At 43.5% G+C, this 17,000-nt stretch overlaps 1 protein-coding gene across 1 annotated transcript in view; it reads right to left on the reverse strand.

The window, feature by feature from the left end:
* PAPPA2 (pappalysin 2) overlaps positions 1 to 17,000 on the reverse strand; it is a 796,947-nt gene that overhangs the window by 118,349 nt on the left and 661,598 nt on the right. Inside the window, exons 17-19 of the mRNA XM_069231564.1 lie at positions 8,999 to 9,167; positions 6,340 to 6,475; positions 5,641 to 5,750 (exon numbers count right to left, since the gene is read on the reverse strand). Coding sequence (XP_069087665.1) covers positions 5,641 to 5,750; positions 6,340 to 6,475; positions 8,999 to 9,167 — 415 coding nt within the window. The remainder of the gene's footprint in view (positions 1 to 5,640; positions 5,751 to 6,339; positions 6,476 to 8,998; positions 9,168 to 17,000) is intronic.

A 17,000-nucleotide genomic window follows, 5' to 3' on the forward strand; every position in this document is an offset into this window, starting at 1 on the left:
TAGCTGCAGATACACATGATAAGCATAGACTACAAAGCAGTTTTTCCTCCCATAAAAGCGGCTGTTAGCCTGTAGGAGTTGAAGTTGTTTGAAATAATGTTCTTAGTACAGCTTGGCCTACTGTGGCTTGCTGCATTGCTAACACATCTACACAGTAATGCTTGGTAAATGTATGTGGTGTTGACCAAGTAGCTGCTTTACAAATTTCAGCCATTGGTATATTTCCCCAGAAAGCCATTGTAGTCCCTTTTTTCCTTGTGGAATGTGCTTTAGGTGCAACTAAGAGCTGCCTTTTAGCTTTAAGGTAACATGTTTGGATGCATTTTACTATCCACCTTGCTAAACCTTGTTTTGAAATGGGGTTACCAGTATGTGGTTTTGGAAAGCCACAAATAACTGTTTAGACTTTTTGAATGATTTTGTTCTATCTATGTAATACATTAGGGCTCTTTTAATATCTAATGTATGCAGGGCTCTTTCTGCCACATAATCTGGCTGTGGGAAGAAGACTGGTAGTTCCACTGTTTGATTGATATGAAAAGGTGATACAACTTTTGGAAGAAATTTAGGATTAGTTCGTAGTACGACTTTATGTTTGTGTACTTGTATGAACGGTTCTTGAATTGTGAAAGCTTGAATTTCACTAACTCTTCGCAATGAAGTAATTGCGACTAGGAAGGCGACTTTCCATGTTAGGTATTGAATCTGACATGAGTGCATAGGTTCAAATGGTGGGCCCATAAGTCGTGTGAGCACTATGTTTAAATTCAACAAAGGCACTGGAGGTGTTCTAGGTGGGATAATGCGTTTTAACCCTTCCATGAAGGCTTTGATAACAGGAACTCTAAATAAAGAGCTGCGCTGTATATTTTGCAAGTACGCGGAAATTGCAGTGCAATGTATTTTAATGGATGAAAAGCTAAGTTTGCTTTCTGCAAATGAAGCAAATAACATAAAATGTCTTGTATTAATGCTGAAAGAGGGGTAATTTGTTTAGATTGACAGTAATGCACAAATCTTTTCCATTTGTTGGCATAGCACTGCCTGGTAGTGGGTTTTCTTGCTTGTTTAATTACTTCCATACATTCAGTTGGTAGTTGTAGATACCCAAATTCTATGACTTCAGGAGCCAAATTGCTAGATTGGGTGTGTTGGGATTTGGGTGTCTGATCTGCCCTTTATTTTGTGTCAACAGGTCTGGTCTGTTTGGGAGTTTGGAGTGTAGTACTACAGATAGGTCTAATAATGTTGTGTACCACGGTTGACAGGCCCACGTTGGTGCTATGAGTATCATACTGAGTGTTTTTTGACACAGAGGGGGGAAAGCGTAAGCAAATATCCCTGACCAATTGATTCATAGAGCATTGCCCTTGGATAGGGAATGTGGGTGTCTGGATGCGAAGTTTTGGCATTTTGCTAATTCGCTTGTGGCGAACAGATGTATGTTTGGTGTTCCCCAATGTTGAAAGCACTGTTGTGTTTGTGCAGGTTGTACTCACGGGTTGTCCTGCCGTGACTGGTCTGCCTTCCTTGGATTCCTGGTCGGAGTCACAACCTCGAACGGAGACTGCTGTCTGCATGATCTCTTCCTCTTCGACGTTGAGATGTTTGGAGCTTTTGGATGCCATCTCGAGCCTTCGTGCTCTTCTGTCTTGAAGTGCTTTTTTAGATCGGAAGGATCGGCAGGCCTCGCAATTTTCTTCCTGATGATCTGAGGAAAGGCAAAGATTACAGACGAGGTGTTGGTCTGTATAAGGGAATTTCATGTGGCACCGAGGACAGAATCAGAATGGAGTCCGATCCATGAGGCTTCCACGTGGTTGGCCCGACCAGGCCCGAGTTGGGCGCGCGCCCCGAAGGGCGAGTAGAGATGCCTTTTCCGACAGTACCGATGTGTCGATAGACGATGTAAACCCGATCGATACAATAACGACGAAACAAAAGCGTTTTCAAAGTTTTCCGAATCGAACAATCGGAGCGAAGGGAAACATGTCCGAACCCGACGGCGGAAAGAAAACAATCTAACATGGAGTTGATGCCCATGCGCAATGGAACCGAAGAGGAGGAGTCACTCGATCCCGTGACTCAAAAACACTTCTTCAAAGAAAAACAACTGGTAACACTCCAAGCCCAACACTAGATGGCAGAAGTATATGCACCGCATGTGTATCTGCAGCTACACATGCCATTGAGCATATATATATATATATATTCACTTAAAAAACAAAGGTTACAGGGACGTTATAGTTAGGGTTCTGAATTTACTCACACAAAATCATAGAAATTCAGCAGTTATAGTTACAGTTATTTTAAGTAACTATAACTCGCGCCCTAAAGTAACTATTACTCACTGGCTTTTAAAGTGTAGTATCCTGTGATGTGTTTTTGAGTGGTGTTGCACATGGTGTTAAAGTGTCTTAAGTACAATATGGTAAGGTGTAGTAGGGTGCAGAATCATCTGGTGTGGTTTGAGTTGCACTGTGTTGGTGGTGAGGCATGATGTAATGTGGTGGCTAATTACATGGCAGCATGTGGTGGCATATATAGTTACAAGGTATGGTGTGAGGTGTGATGTAATGAGATGTTTTGCAGTCTAGCAAGATGTTTATGATACTGAACTGTGTGGTGTTGTCTGTAATGAGGTGGCATGAGTACACGTGAAGCAATGTCACAACATGATGTGTGGTTTCTATTGAGTGGTGTCAGTGCCTTTGGGTAGAGTAAATTGTTGTTGGGTAGAGTTGCATGTCTGCATGTTCCTCTAATGTGTAAGTGAAATGTGTTGTGCAGTTGCGTGGTGCAGCACAGTAATAATGGTGTGATGTGTGGTTATACAGTGTTGTGTAAGTTAGTATCCTATTACATTCCATGATGTATTGTTGTACAATCAATGTATTATCAATGTGATGTATTGGTAAGGTGTGCTAGGGTGTCTCATAGTGCGATGCTGAATGATGATGATTGGTGTGTGTGTGTGATGTTTGGTAGTGTTAAGCAGTGTTGTCTGATTCACAATAACGGTGTGTAATTTGGTATTGTTACATTCTATGGTGTTGAGTGCTGTGGTATGGTGGAGTGTGGTAGAAGCTGGTGTACTGTACAACGGTGACATGGTGAAAGGTGATGTATCATGGTGCGCTGTAGTACTTGTAATGCAGAACTGGCTAGTTCAATGCAATGATGATGATTGCTGTGTGTGCATGATGTTTGGTAGTGTTAAGCAGTGTTGTCTGATTCAAAATAATGGTGTGTAATGTGGTATTGTTACATTCTATAGTGTTGGGTGCTGTGGTATGGTGCAGTGTCGTAGAAGTTGGTGTACTGTACAATGGTGACATGGTGAAAGGTGATGTATCATGGTATGCTGTAGTACTTATAATACAGAAGTGGATAGTATAATGCAGAGATGTGTAGTAAGGTATGGAGTAACATGATATGGTGTGGTGTAATGGGGCTACTGAAGTGTAGTTCTCCACTAAATCATGCAGCATAGATAACATGTTACGGTTACATTTAAAAAGACATGTCAGGGTTTACTATTGGGTGGTATAGTGCTGCTGGACGGTATGGTAAGGTACTATGTGAAATGACACTGTAGGTGGAGTGTGTTGTATTGTGAGTTATGCTTATGGTGTAATATAGTTCACTATGGTGTGATATGGTGGTATGGTGTAATGTTATGTGGGGAAGTGCGATGAGATGTGCTGTGATGTCACATGGATGGATGACATTTGGAACCTGTGGTATGCTCAGTGGATGTGTGGCACATATGTTAACTGTTTGGAGAGTAGTATGGTGAGGCTGGAAGGTGACAGGTGTTGTTTAATATTTTGCAGTGGTATTTGGAGCGTGGGAGGTGTGTGGCTGGTGTTGCATGGTATTGCCTAGTCTTCCAGATATCCTTTGGCAAACTGTTTTATTGTATAGTGTTTTGAGATGTGGATAGGGATGGTGCCAGGGCAGTGATTTTGTATGGTATGGTAAGGTGTTTTGTAGGATGTGTTGTGCTGTAGTGTAATGTTTTCTATTTACTATGTCATGGTGTAATATTAAGTTCTCCAGTTCTGTGTAGTTGGTTTGGTGTGTTGAGGTGTTCTGGCTAAATTGGGGTGGAAAGAGCCTTATAGCTTCAAGATTGTTGAAAGCAACACCGATGAGATTCACAGACCCATCTGTCCCTCAACCCACACTCCAAGCTCTTCACTATCTACACCTCCCCACAGCTGTTGCCTTTATTCCCAGGTCACTACTTTTCCCAGCACCAACCCCTCTATCCCCCTGACCACCTCCTGCTTCTTCCTCATTGAATGTGCCAGGACATGATGTCTGAGAGGCACCACGAGTAGGCAGTAGCACTTCACCCCCTCTGCTCCTGAGGAAATGTTGCTTCCTGACGTTCACTTGCCCTGACCACCAGCCACACTTTGCACACTACACCTACATCACCACCCCAGCCATATCCTACATAACATTGCCAAGTTACCCTACTTCCACCTACATTAAAATTTGAACCTTACACTATAATCTAGACACTAAACTACCACCTCATGCTCCACACACATCTTGCACCTATACAACAGCCATATTCGCACTTCACCACCTGAACCACCTAACCCCAGAATCAATTATATATTGCACCAGCTACACTTTATACCTTACACCCTTTATCCTGCAATACACCTACACCATACACCACATATTCACGGCCGTGGACAGGATATAGCACTCACATCCTTCACCAGATGCATCAATTGCACTTTACATTCTTCATCAACTCCTACTATCTACATCATAATCTACACCCTATCAACTATACTTTACACCCTTTAGCACCTCCTGTCCACTCAGCTGTTATATCTTCTTTTTCTGTCTCTAAAGCTTTTGCGTGCTTCATGGCAGCCAAAGACAGTGGCATTATTTACTTTCGATCCTACTGCTTCCCCCAGCTTATGCGATGCCCTCGAGATTACATAAGGCGGGAAAATCAAGTCTCTAGTGGGACCAGGAGCAACATGTTCTGTACCCATTACCCTCAGATGTTTGCTGCTTCCTCCCTTTACTACCACAGGTCATCACTTCCACCATTACCATCTCTGTCATCTTTATCTCACACCACAATATAAACAGCCATTCACACCCTAAATAGCAATTGGCATCCTATGGCCTCCACCCCCCATTAAAACCACCTACACCCTTCACATACCAAACCACCTTACAGCTACAACACACCCTAATACGCCACGCCACCACAAAGACCTCAACCCAGCTCTTGCACGCTAGACCCATACATTACAAAAATATCACCTACTCAAACTTTTACACCCAAAACCAACCATTTCCTACATCACTGTCTAAACCTTGCATCTTCTACAGCTTAGCACACTGCTTACCCTTCATGCCATCTACTTCCTTCGACCACATCTACATCATACAAACTCTAGACCATCATAAATTCTCAGGTTACAACCTGGAGTGTTTCATGTATATCAAATTATTTCCCTGGAATGCATCACATACAGCAAATTCCTGTCCTAACTTACTTCATGGTGTGCTTTGTATATGGCAAATCTCTGTCCTATTATCCTACATTGAATTCCAACCTGGTGGACATCTTAACATGCCTGCAGTATTACTCCTCACCTCTACTCCTGCTGGTTTCATCCAGTGCTCCATCGTGTCTGCTGTGATGTTCTTAGGTAGCACTACGACATCACTTGGGGGGATGAGGCATGACGGGGAACAGATGGACCCTAGTGAAAGTAAAAGACAGGGTTTAGAATCTGAAGAAGGGGTTACCCAGGAGCCAAGGTGTCCTGTCAACAGGGGTAGATGCCACTTCAGCTACAGCCAGTTAATATGCTCAGAATCTTGAGTTTCAGCTGTAGGAACGAGGTGAAAGTCTTTAACAACCATGTATCTTCACTGCGTGAGGTTGCAGGCTGTGCCAGGAGAGTGCCTGGCCCAAGAATATGCTTTTTTCTGGGGACATACATCTACCAGGAATAGTTTGCCAAAGAGCTCTATATTCCAGGTAGAGCTCCAAGCCAGGGGTGAGTCTGCTACAAACGTTTATATAGTCTATGATATTAGGAGACAGTATATGCTTGGAATGAGAGTGTCAAAGGGGTGTATTTGCCAGGTGAAATTTCTGTTCCCGGGCTGTGTCTGTTACAGTCAGGATATGATACAGAATTATAGCTCCATGCACTCTTATGTGTTATCAGAATGCCTGTTCCTGGAGTGGGTGTGTCAGGACATTACATGTACCAGGTGAATATTCTGGATGGAAGTTCCCATCCTATGGTATCATAATTACAGATCAAATCCTTAATACTGTACCTATGCCATAGCCCTCATCGCATGTGTACTCCACTAGGTTCAGGTCTGACGGTGGAGGCGGGCACTCTCCCTGGAGGTCTTCACACAGCTTAAATTCTTCTGTCCATGTGCCATCTTTCGTGCAAAGAATGGGAGCCTGCAAAGGAAATATCTTACTGGAAACATGTTGGGTTCACCTATGCATGCATGTCCCCTGTCAGTATTTCTTCTGTTTCAGTACACCAATCAGAAAGGGACAGAAAAAGCATTAGAAAATAGCAGATGAAAAAAACAGGGAAGGAATGTCTGGAGCAGACCTCCAGCAGATGCATCGGGGAGAAACACGAGAAATTAATTGAGAAAAGGGTCAAGAAACAAAAAGCACAACAGTAATCAAGAATAAAATGTAAAACTGGAGGCCATGTTGAATTGCTTGCCAAGAACAGGCAAGTGGTTAGATATTGATGGAGCTGGAAGTTCACTCTCCAATCACAACCATTGTTTCGGATTCTATGGTGGTTTCCTCCCAAGACTCTGTAGAACAGTACTCAAATGGCCTCTTACAGCCAAAAGTTGGTTGTCAGCCCATATTTCATGTAGGTGAACATGGCAATATTGACTCATAAATAACCCAGCAAGAACTCCCAAGAGAGGAGTGATAGGCATAGGAGGTGGTAGTGAGTTGCAACCAGTGATACCACTACCAGTTATGATGGTGACAGAGTGCTTCAGGACTAGGACGGGGGATGGTGAATGCTTACCTGGTCCTTAGAAAACCAGGCAGGCCTTCGCATAAAGGGTACAAAAAAGATGGCTCTAGCTTATCCCTGACAATAAATAAACACCTTTTCCTGGTCTTAATGAATGACGTTTGTTATACAGGGAGTGCAGAATTATTAGGCAAGTTGTATTTTTGAGGATTCATTTTATTATTGAACAACAACCATGTTCTCAATGAACCCAAAAAACTCATTAATATCAAAGCTGAATATTTGTGGAAGTAGTTTTTAGTTTGTTTTTAGTTTTAGCTATGTTAGGGGGATATCTGTGTGTGCAGGTGACTATTACTGTGCATAATTATTAGGCAACATAACAAAAAACAAATATATACCCATTTCAATTATTTATTATTACCAGTGAAACCAATATAACATCTCAACATTCACAAATATACATTTCTGACATTCAAAAACAAAACAAAAACAAATCAGTGACCAATATAGCCACCTTTCTTTGCAAGGACACTCAAAAGCCTGCCATCCATGGATTCTGTCAGTGTTTTGATCTGTTCACCATCAACATTGCGTGCAGCAGCAACCACAGCCTCCCAGACACTGTTCAGAGAGGTGTACTGTTTTCCCTCCTTGTAAATCTCACATTTGATGATGGACCACAGGTTCTCAATGGGGTTCAGATCAGGTGAACAAGGAGGCCATGTCATTAGATTTCCTTCTTTTATACCCTTTCTTGCCAGCCACGCTGTGGAGTACTTGGACGCGTGTGATGGAGCATTGTCCTGCATGAAAATCATGTTTTTCTTGAAGGATGCAGACTTCTTCCTGTACCACTGCTTGAAGAAGGTGTCTACCAGGAACTGGCAGTAGGACTGGGAGTTGAGCTTGACTCCATCCTCAACCCGAAAAGGCCCCACAAGCTCATCTTTGATGATACCAGCCCAAACCAGTACTCTACCTCCACCTTGCTGGCGTCTGAGTCGGACTGGAGCTCTCTGCCCTTTACCAATCCAGCCACGGGCCCATCCATCTGGCCCATCAAGACTCACTCTCATTTCATCAGTCCATAAAACCTTAGAAAATCAGTCTTGAGATATTTCTTGGCCCAGTCTTGACGTTTCAGCTTGTGTGTCTTGTTCAGTGGTGGTCGTCTTTCAGCCTTTCTTACCTTGGCCATGTCTCTGAGTATTGCACACCTTGTGCTTTTGGGCACTCCAGTGATGTTGCAGCTCTGAAATATGGCCAAACTGATGGCAAGTGGCATCGTGGCAGCTGCACGCTTGACTTTTCTCAGTTCATGGGCAGTTATTTTGCGCCTTGGTTTTTCCACACGCTTCTTGCGACCCTGTTGACTATTTTGAATGAAACGCTTGATTGTTCGATGATCACGCTTCAGAAGCTTTGCAATTTTAAGAGTGCTGCATCCCTCTGCAAGATATCTCACTATTTTTGACTTTTCTGAGCCTGTCAAGTCCTTCTTTTGACCCATTTTGCCAAAGGAAAGGAAGTTGCCTAATAATTATGCACACCTGATATAGGGTGTTGATGTCATTAGACCACACCCCTTCTCATTACAGAGATGCACATCACCTAATATGCTTAATTGGTAGTAGGCTTTCGAGCCTATACAGCTTGGAGTAAGACAACATGCATAAAGAGGATGATGTGGTCAAAATACTCATTTGCCTAATAATTCTGCACTCCCTGTATATGATCATTTTATCATCTGAAAGTTTCTTAAATGTCTGCAGAATTGTAGTCCTACGGATGTATGCAAAGCGAGAATATTGTTATAGTTAACTTGAGAATTATTTGCAAGGTTCCACCATATTTTGGGTCAATTACTCTAATTCTAATAATCTGTACTGCATAATTTGGGTTTAGCCAATCAGCTCAGGAGGCACTGGTCACTGCGATGAACAAAAGGATAGGATAGGTCATCTTACTTGTTGTCTGTGCCGGCCACAGCTGAGAGTGCACTGACTGTCCAGTTTGAATCCGTTGCTGCAGTTGTACATCCCCTCAAAGACAGGCGGTGGAGGGTCACACTCCACAGGAACACAGCTGCCTTCTTCCCAAAGTCCACCCTCAAGACAGTGGATTCTCAGGATTTTCCTAGCAAAAAACAAGAAATAATAATAATCAACGTATTTTGTCATTATATTTTCTAGAACAAAGGACTTATGCAAAATAACTTTGAAAGAAGAGGGATCCATTTGGTTAAATTGATCTTCCATGGATGCCCCTAGACAGTAGTGCTATCTCTCAGGTTGTACAAATCTTACAGGTCTCAAGTTATCACGTTATTTTTTAGATTACACATCCCACACTGATTGTGAATGCTAGCAGAAGAGCCCTCACTCTAGTTAAATTAATCTTACCGATTCAGACATCATAGCTATCCTTCAGATGACATAGGTTTCAAGCGGTTCGATTCTGGGCTCACCTAAAGGCAACATGATTCTTCTAGTTTTAGGTAGCAGGCCTTTTTCTCAGTGTACAAAGATCTCAAACACTCAGAGAGCAAGGTAATTCTTTCAGTTACAGATATCTTACAGACTATGAGCTTGATTCAGAGTATGGCGGAGAGGGCTCTTCGTCACAGTCACAAAGAAGCACGCTCTACACCAAACCCTCGGTCCACAAGCATGATTTACACATTGGCAGACCTTCAACATATAGATGACATAGCCTACTCTGGCTCCTTCACTGAGGTACTGAGTTTTGGCAATTCGACCTCCAACTCAATTAATCGTGAGTGGGCAAACAGCCAGCTTTTAATGTCCGTCACTGCCAGGTGAAACCTGACAGTAAGGGACCCTGAAAAAATGTACATGACCCCACACCATGGGAAGCAACCCCCATGGTGTGGAGGTCATTCATTTTTTATTTTTTTAAACAAACTCCTGCTTTGGGAGTTTATTTAAAAAACAAAACAAAAACACGTTAAAAGTTTGACCAATGTCCATCAATGTGATGGTACAGTATATCAAACTTTTAACTTATTGATGGCGGTTCCTTACAACGACTAGAGATGCCTGAAGGGAAGGCACGCTTCTTTAAATGCCAAGGAAGGGTACTCTATCAAGACAATTAAGTATTTTACTCCATAGCCCTGACGAAGTACAAACCGTACTCTGCACTCTAAACAGGCCCTATAATAGTAAGACTGTCCTTCAAGTTACTGAGGCCTGAAAGAGTCAGGTAGAAAGGGGCAGCATTTTAACCTGACACACACATATATTTACCTTAAGTGGCTGAGGTTGAGGGGGAAGCAAAGCCTGGCTTAACAAGCCATGTATCCGTCAGAATTATTTGTTAAAAGGCCTAACCCTCTGTCAGTCCAAAGCATACATGAATTAATTGAAGTGAATAATCATAGGTGGAAAGCAATAATTGTCTTTTTTTTTTATTTTATTTTTTTATTTAGAACACACAGCGGGTTACATGTTTGCAACATAAAAGAAGAGAAACAAAAATAAATAAAAAAGTCGTAAGTACATCAATGCTGTCATACAGGGGAAACATGCATTCTATTCTAAATCAATAGTCATAGTTTCTGCTTTTAAAGATCTCATATAAGATTACTTATTTAATTAACATATTTTCGAGGCCCCGAGAGCCATGCAGAAAAGGGTGCCCAAACTCTAGTGAGTCTTTTACCGGCCGCTGCTCCTTTTAGTTCATACAGGCTATTCTCCAAGTGATACATAGATAAAAGTCGTGAAAAACATTGATTAAATCGTGGGGAATCTACATCACGCCACAGAGATGCTATGCAGCTGCGAAATACCGACATTGCTATGAACAGGAAATATCTATCTCGACTATTACAGACTGCATGATCAACTCCCAGCAAAACCATTTGAGGTGTCAGATAGATAGTCTGTTTCAAGATTTTCTTCAATATATCGGATATCCCGGTAATCAGACTTTCCAGTTTTACACATTGAAAAAACATATGACAGAGATCTGCATTCGGGCAGCCACATCGTGGACACATGATTCCCATCGTTTTACCCCAGCTCGCAATCTTAGCAGGTGTATAATATAAATTATACAATACCATAAAATGTTGAGCTTGCGGGCTCGCAGACAATAAAACAGTCCGTGCCATTTCCATAGATTCACAAACCTCTATCTCTTTAGCTCCAACCCGTCCTTCCCATTTTTTAACAAGTAAAACCCGGTCGTCCAATATAGCATTTAGAAGCAACGGATACAGGTTTTTAATGCCGCAGCTAGTGGGGTGTCGTGAAACTTCCATTAGTTTAATCTTGTCTATGTGCCAACCTTGGGTCATACTAGTTAGTAGAAAAGCTCTAATCTGTAAAAAATTTAAAAAGTCTGTTTTTTCCAGCGCAAATTCCACACTCAATCCCTCAAATGATTTGAAGTGGCTGCTAGAATGAAAAAGGTCCCTGACTTTATGAATGCCCCAGTTACTCCACCTCAAACAATAGTGGTCTTTAAATATCGCCGGAAACGTGGGAGTAATCCACAAGGGAGTGTAGTAGCAGATTCGTCCTATACCTATCTTGCGCTTAACCTGGGTCCATGCCTTAAATGCAGCATAGATTACCTTAAATTTAACCTTTTTATAGTAGCTGGGTTCCAGAATCCGCAGAAAGACAGCATCTGCTTCTTTGCCCAAAATCAGGGTATATATCGAAGGGAGAGCATCTTGCCCGGATCTATCTGTGACATAAAGTGTCTGTGCATACTGAAGCACTGCTGCCAGATAATAAAGTTTAAAGTTGGGAAGTGCCCACCCCCCTTTCTCTCTAGGAAGAGTCATAAAGTGGAAAGCCCAGCGCGGCTTTGTATAGGACCAAATGAAACTATTAACCAATCCCTCTATTAGTTTGAACCAGTCTTGCCCAATCTCTAGGGGGATTGTTTTAAAGAGATAGAGTATTTTGGGTAGAAAGACCATTTTTATCACGTTGCAACGTCCCATAAGTGACAAATGTAGATTGTTAATGCGAGCAAGATCTTTCCTAGTCTTTGTTAAAATTGGGCCCATGTTTATTTTCACGACTTCGTCAAGGTTTACTGTGAGTTTAACACCTAAATATTGTACCTGTGTCAGCGCCCGCTCATCCTTAAAATCTATTGAGTCGTTCACCAACATTTGGCATTTACTTTTGTTCAGCAAATAGCCAGATCTTTTCCCAAACTGCAGGGCTTCCTGCTCTATTTCCAATATAGCAGTCCTGGGGTCCGTGGTCACCACCGCAATATCATCTGCATATGCTAAAATCTTAGTACACCCTCCTTTCAATGAGACTGGAATGATCCGATCATTCCTGATCATTCTCCTGATCAAGGGGTCAATATATAGCGCAAAAAGCAGTGGTGAACACGGGCACCCTTGTCGCGTACCTCTCTGGATACTGATTGAGGTCGACTTTAGCCCGGCAACTTGTATCGTAGCCGTTGGTTTGTGGTAAAGCTGTTGAATTGCTTTAACAAACCCGGGACCGGTGTTATTTTTACGCAAGACAGACCATAAAAAGGGCCAGTGAACTCGATCGAAAACTTTTTCCGCATCTAGCAAGATTACTGCCATGGGAAGCTTGGCTGTTGCACTAACATCAAGTAACGTGATGACTCGTCTTATATGATCTGCCGTGCTCTTCCCTGGGATGAAGCCATGCTGCCATGGAGATACTAAACCTGAGATTACCAAACTCAGGCGACTGGCAAGTATTTTAGCATAAATTTTGGCATCGCTGTTAATTAGAGAAATTGGGCGATATGAACCAGGCTGCGTGGGTTCCTTGTCCTTTTTAAAAAAGACTACTATCTTAGCCTCCCCCCAGGAGGCCGGTTGAGGAGACCCTGCTTGTACTTCAATAAATAAATTAAGCAACTGTTTACATATCTCCACAAAAAAAACTTTGTAGAATTCCAGTGGAATTAAATCCCCCCCTGCCACCTTCCCGCTTGCCAAGGCGCGAGTTGCTATCTCCAATTCTTCCAAGGTCATAGGTGCTTCTAAAGCTGCCTTATCTTCCTCTCTTAACTGATCTGATATCTCATTGCCCGTAGCATCGATCCCTTCCTCTTCTTGGGGCTGTTCTTCCTGGGTATATCATTTTTGATAGAATCGTCTAAAAACTTCCATAATCTCTGGACCGTTGTGTACCATCCGCCCCTCTTCATTCACTAAACTTTTAATGCTCCCAAATACCTGCTTTTGTCTTATCCTTAAGGCCAGCTGTTGGCCCACTTTCCCGCTATACTCATAGCATTTCTGGCGATATACAAAAAAAATTGCAGCAGCCTTATCCATAAAAATCTTAGTGGCTTCTGCCTTAATGATATTCACCTCACACAGAATGTCTGCGATCTCTACTCCGCTGCGGATCACTTCCCCTAGTCGCTGCTAGGCTTTAACCAGCTTTCTCTGAACTAATTTTAACTGATCCATGCATATTTTCTCCTTTCTTAACCCATAGCTCAGGGTTTCTCCTCTGACAGCAGCTTTGAATGTATCCCAAACTGTCTGGCAAGAAGCAGAGTCCTGATTTATCTTAAAGAATTCCGGGATCCATTCCTTCATTTTTTGGATATACCCTGGATCGGCTAACAGTGCCCTATCAAATGTCCAAGATCTAGGCTGTGGGCCCTTTCTCCCAATCTCTAAAGCCAAAACCAATGGGTTGTGGTCTGATATGATTCTAGGAAGTCTGTTGATCCTTATTTGGTTTTGTAGAAAGGCTGTCACAAAAAAGTAGTCTAACCTGACTAATTTCTTATGCGGGGCAGAGAAAAAAGTGAACCCTGAGTCCTGCGGGCAACACAGCTGCCAGACGTCGATCAAGCCATGATTAATGGCCAATGATTGAAGTGCCCTAAAAACTTTATTCTTTCTACCCAGGTAGAGTGTTTGTTCCTGAATGGGTTCTTTATTATCTAAATGTATATTGAAATCTCCACACATTATGATAGGTGTTGCCCAGGTCGCAAGTTCTAAATTAAGCCAATCCAGTATCTCTGGATCATCTGTGTTGGATCCATAAATAGAACATAGAGTAAACCTTAGCCCCTTAGCCGAACATTTCAACAGAACCAGCCTGCCAAGTTTATCAGCAAATTGTTTATGTATAACCAAAGTACTGATCCGAGTTAATATCGCGACCCCTCTAGTGGATGTGTGTTTTCGTGTAAAAACCGCTAGCTTCCAGCCATAAAACTCCATTAGTTGCTTTTGTGTAACTGGGATATGTGTTTCCTGCATACAAATAATATCGACATTCCAGGACTTGAAAACCTCTCCTACAAGCTGCCGTTTTTTGTTATTATTTAGCCCACAAACATTCACTGTGGCAATACGTATTTCACTTAACTGTCCCATTTTCATGGATGTTGGTCCTTCTGGCTCCCCTGTATGCCCCATTCAAATTTGCTGCTTTCACACCCTGTCCCTTTTTCCACTGATGAGAACCATCCCCACTCCCCCTGCTGTGTGTCCCATTATCCTTTTTGTCCCTGTGACCCCTCCACCCTCTTTTAACCCACCCCCCAACCCTTACCCCTACAAATGGAATCGCCAGGCTCCTGAGCCTGTAAGATGGTATTTGCCAGTCCCGCTCCCGTTAGCCCACCCATACGTAAAAAAACAAAACTTCACACATCTATTACCAATCCTTACCCGCGGCCCCTCTTCTTCACCCTCCCGATCGAAACCCTTGACCAATAAACAATTCAAAGAAAAAAAAAAGGCCAAAAAGAGATACATGAAAAGAAAAAAAAAATGGGAGAGTAGAGAGCGGAGTGAGGGGGGAGTTTACCTACCCCCAAACAGTATCACATACATTTACATATAAACGGCTATTTACGGCAAACCCTCCCCCCCTTTCTTCCGTACCCCCTGCACTTGACCAGTTTTCAGTTGCTGTACATATTCCCCTGCCTTAATTTCTGAGAGAAAAAATCTTATAGTTGTTTTATAGACAACTTTTAGACGTGCAGGGCTTAACAAGTAGGCTTCCGCCCCCCAACTCTTGGAATTGAGCAATCATCTGCCTGAGTCGCCACCGTCTCTCTACAGTGGCATGTGCAAAGTCTGGCCTACTAAAAAATGATACACCTTCCACCATCACCTTTGAATTGGGGCGAGCTTTTTCAAACACAGCCTGTCTCAATAAAAAATTACCAAAATACACTATAATAGCCCGTGGATAGCTCTGGTCTCTACCGGCAGAGGTCAAGGCTTGTTTTTTCCTCATTAACGGAAAACGGTGTGCTCTCTGAATCTCCTTTTCCCAATCCCACCCAATCAGGTCTGGGAATGCTTTCTTAAAAAGTAAAGCTATGTAGGCCCTAGTATCCTGCCCCTCAAGGTCCTCTGCTATACCCAAAATCCTCAAGTTATTCCGCCGCTGGCGGTTTTCCGCATCTTCCAGTTTCCATTGAATATCCGAGATCTGCAGTCCTTGTTTCGTCGTCTGTGCTGTTGCTGCTTTAACTTCGATTTCCAGCTCCTCAGTTCGAGTCTCCATGGTGGCGATGCGTGCACCAATGTCCTGGCAAGATTTGCCCACTTTTTTAATGGATAATTGTAACTGTCTGTTTGCTGCTTTCATTTTCCTGCTCTCCCTCTGTGCCTGTTCATGATTCTGAACCATTGTCCTGTAGATAAGATCCAACGAGGGAGGCTCTGCAGGGCCACCCATGGAAGGGGGCACTAGAGTACTGCAGGCCGAATCACTTTTCGAAAAGGCCTGTTGGGTGGCCGTATAGTCCCACTGCATTTCACCATCCTCCTCTTGAGGCTTAAGCGGGTGTCTCCTAAGCTTGGCCCCTGAACTACTCCTAACATCAGTTTGCTCGACTGATTTTCTTCTACATGTTGAGTAGTTGGATACCCAGATACTTGCTGCAGAGCTACTCTCAATATCTGAGTCTGTTAAAGGGATTTCTTCGTCTAAGTCTGAGTCTCTAGACTGATCGGAGAGAGAAAAAAAGTTTTCTGCTGTATCTAATGGCCCCTGATCAATGTTTACTGATTTCGCCTCTTTCCCCCTCAGGACTGGAGCTGGTGGGGTAGTCTCATATGTCGTTGGGGACTTGGCCATACCCTCAGCTTGTTGCGAGTTTAAGTTGCAGCTTAACGTACAAGGTTGTATTTCACATTTCTCTGGATTAGATTCCTGAGGCCCCTGATTTGAATCTTTGGGTTCCTGCTCAGATAATTTCTCACACCCCATTGGTGGGGGGGCCACCACCTCCCCGCTCTTTCCTGGACTTGTACTATCGGTCTCTCGACTGGGTGGCTCCCTCCCCCCTGCATTGCATATAGGAGTGAGTACTTCAAGAAATGTAGATGCAACAGGTATCTGCTCATCATTGACTCCTGGCATGTTAGATTGCAAATCACATACTGCCTTTTCCGTGGACCTTTGCTTAAGCCGCATCACGCTAGTAAACATTGTTGGAACAGAGTACCTGGTGTCTTTTTCCATGTCGGTTATTTTATGCAGGCCCCCTTTCACTTGAGGATTGCTGTGCTCCTTCAATCCGGGGACCGGTAGCTTTTTGTCCTTTCTGGTTCCTCCTGGATCTTGGTTCTGCCGTGCCCGTAAGGAGAGAGGGGTCCTGTTTAACTTCGGCGCCATCAGGGCATCCCACACACCCCACAAGCCAGCCAATGTTGCCAAGAAACGGCGGGGGTCGCGCTCGGTCAAGAGGAACAGGAGCGCAGGTCTAGGGCGAGCGCCGCGCTCGCATCTTCTTGCGGGGCCCTCCGGTGCTTGCCGACGCGGCCCGGATCCTAGCGGGGGCCTCCAGAAAGCCGTGAAGCGCCCGCAGCGGTCCGTGCTGCAGGCACACAGCGTCCGCGGCATCCGCGGCTTTCGCGGGTGAATGGGAGCCGCGTGTGATCTGGAGATGGCCTAGAGCGGTAGTGGCGATCAGCCGGGAAATCCGGCCGCCATCTTG

This window comes from Pleurodeles waltl, chromosome 4_2, assembly GCF_031143425.1.
Source record: "Pleurodeles waltl isolate 20211129_DDA chromosome 4_2, aPleWal1.hap1.20221129, whole genome shotgun sequence".
Taxonomy (NCBI): domain Eukaryota; kingdom Metazoa; phylum Chordata; class Amphibia; order Caudata; family Salamandridae; genus Pleurodeles; species Pleurodeles waltl.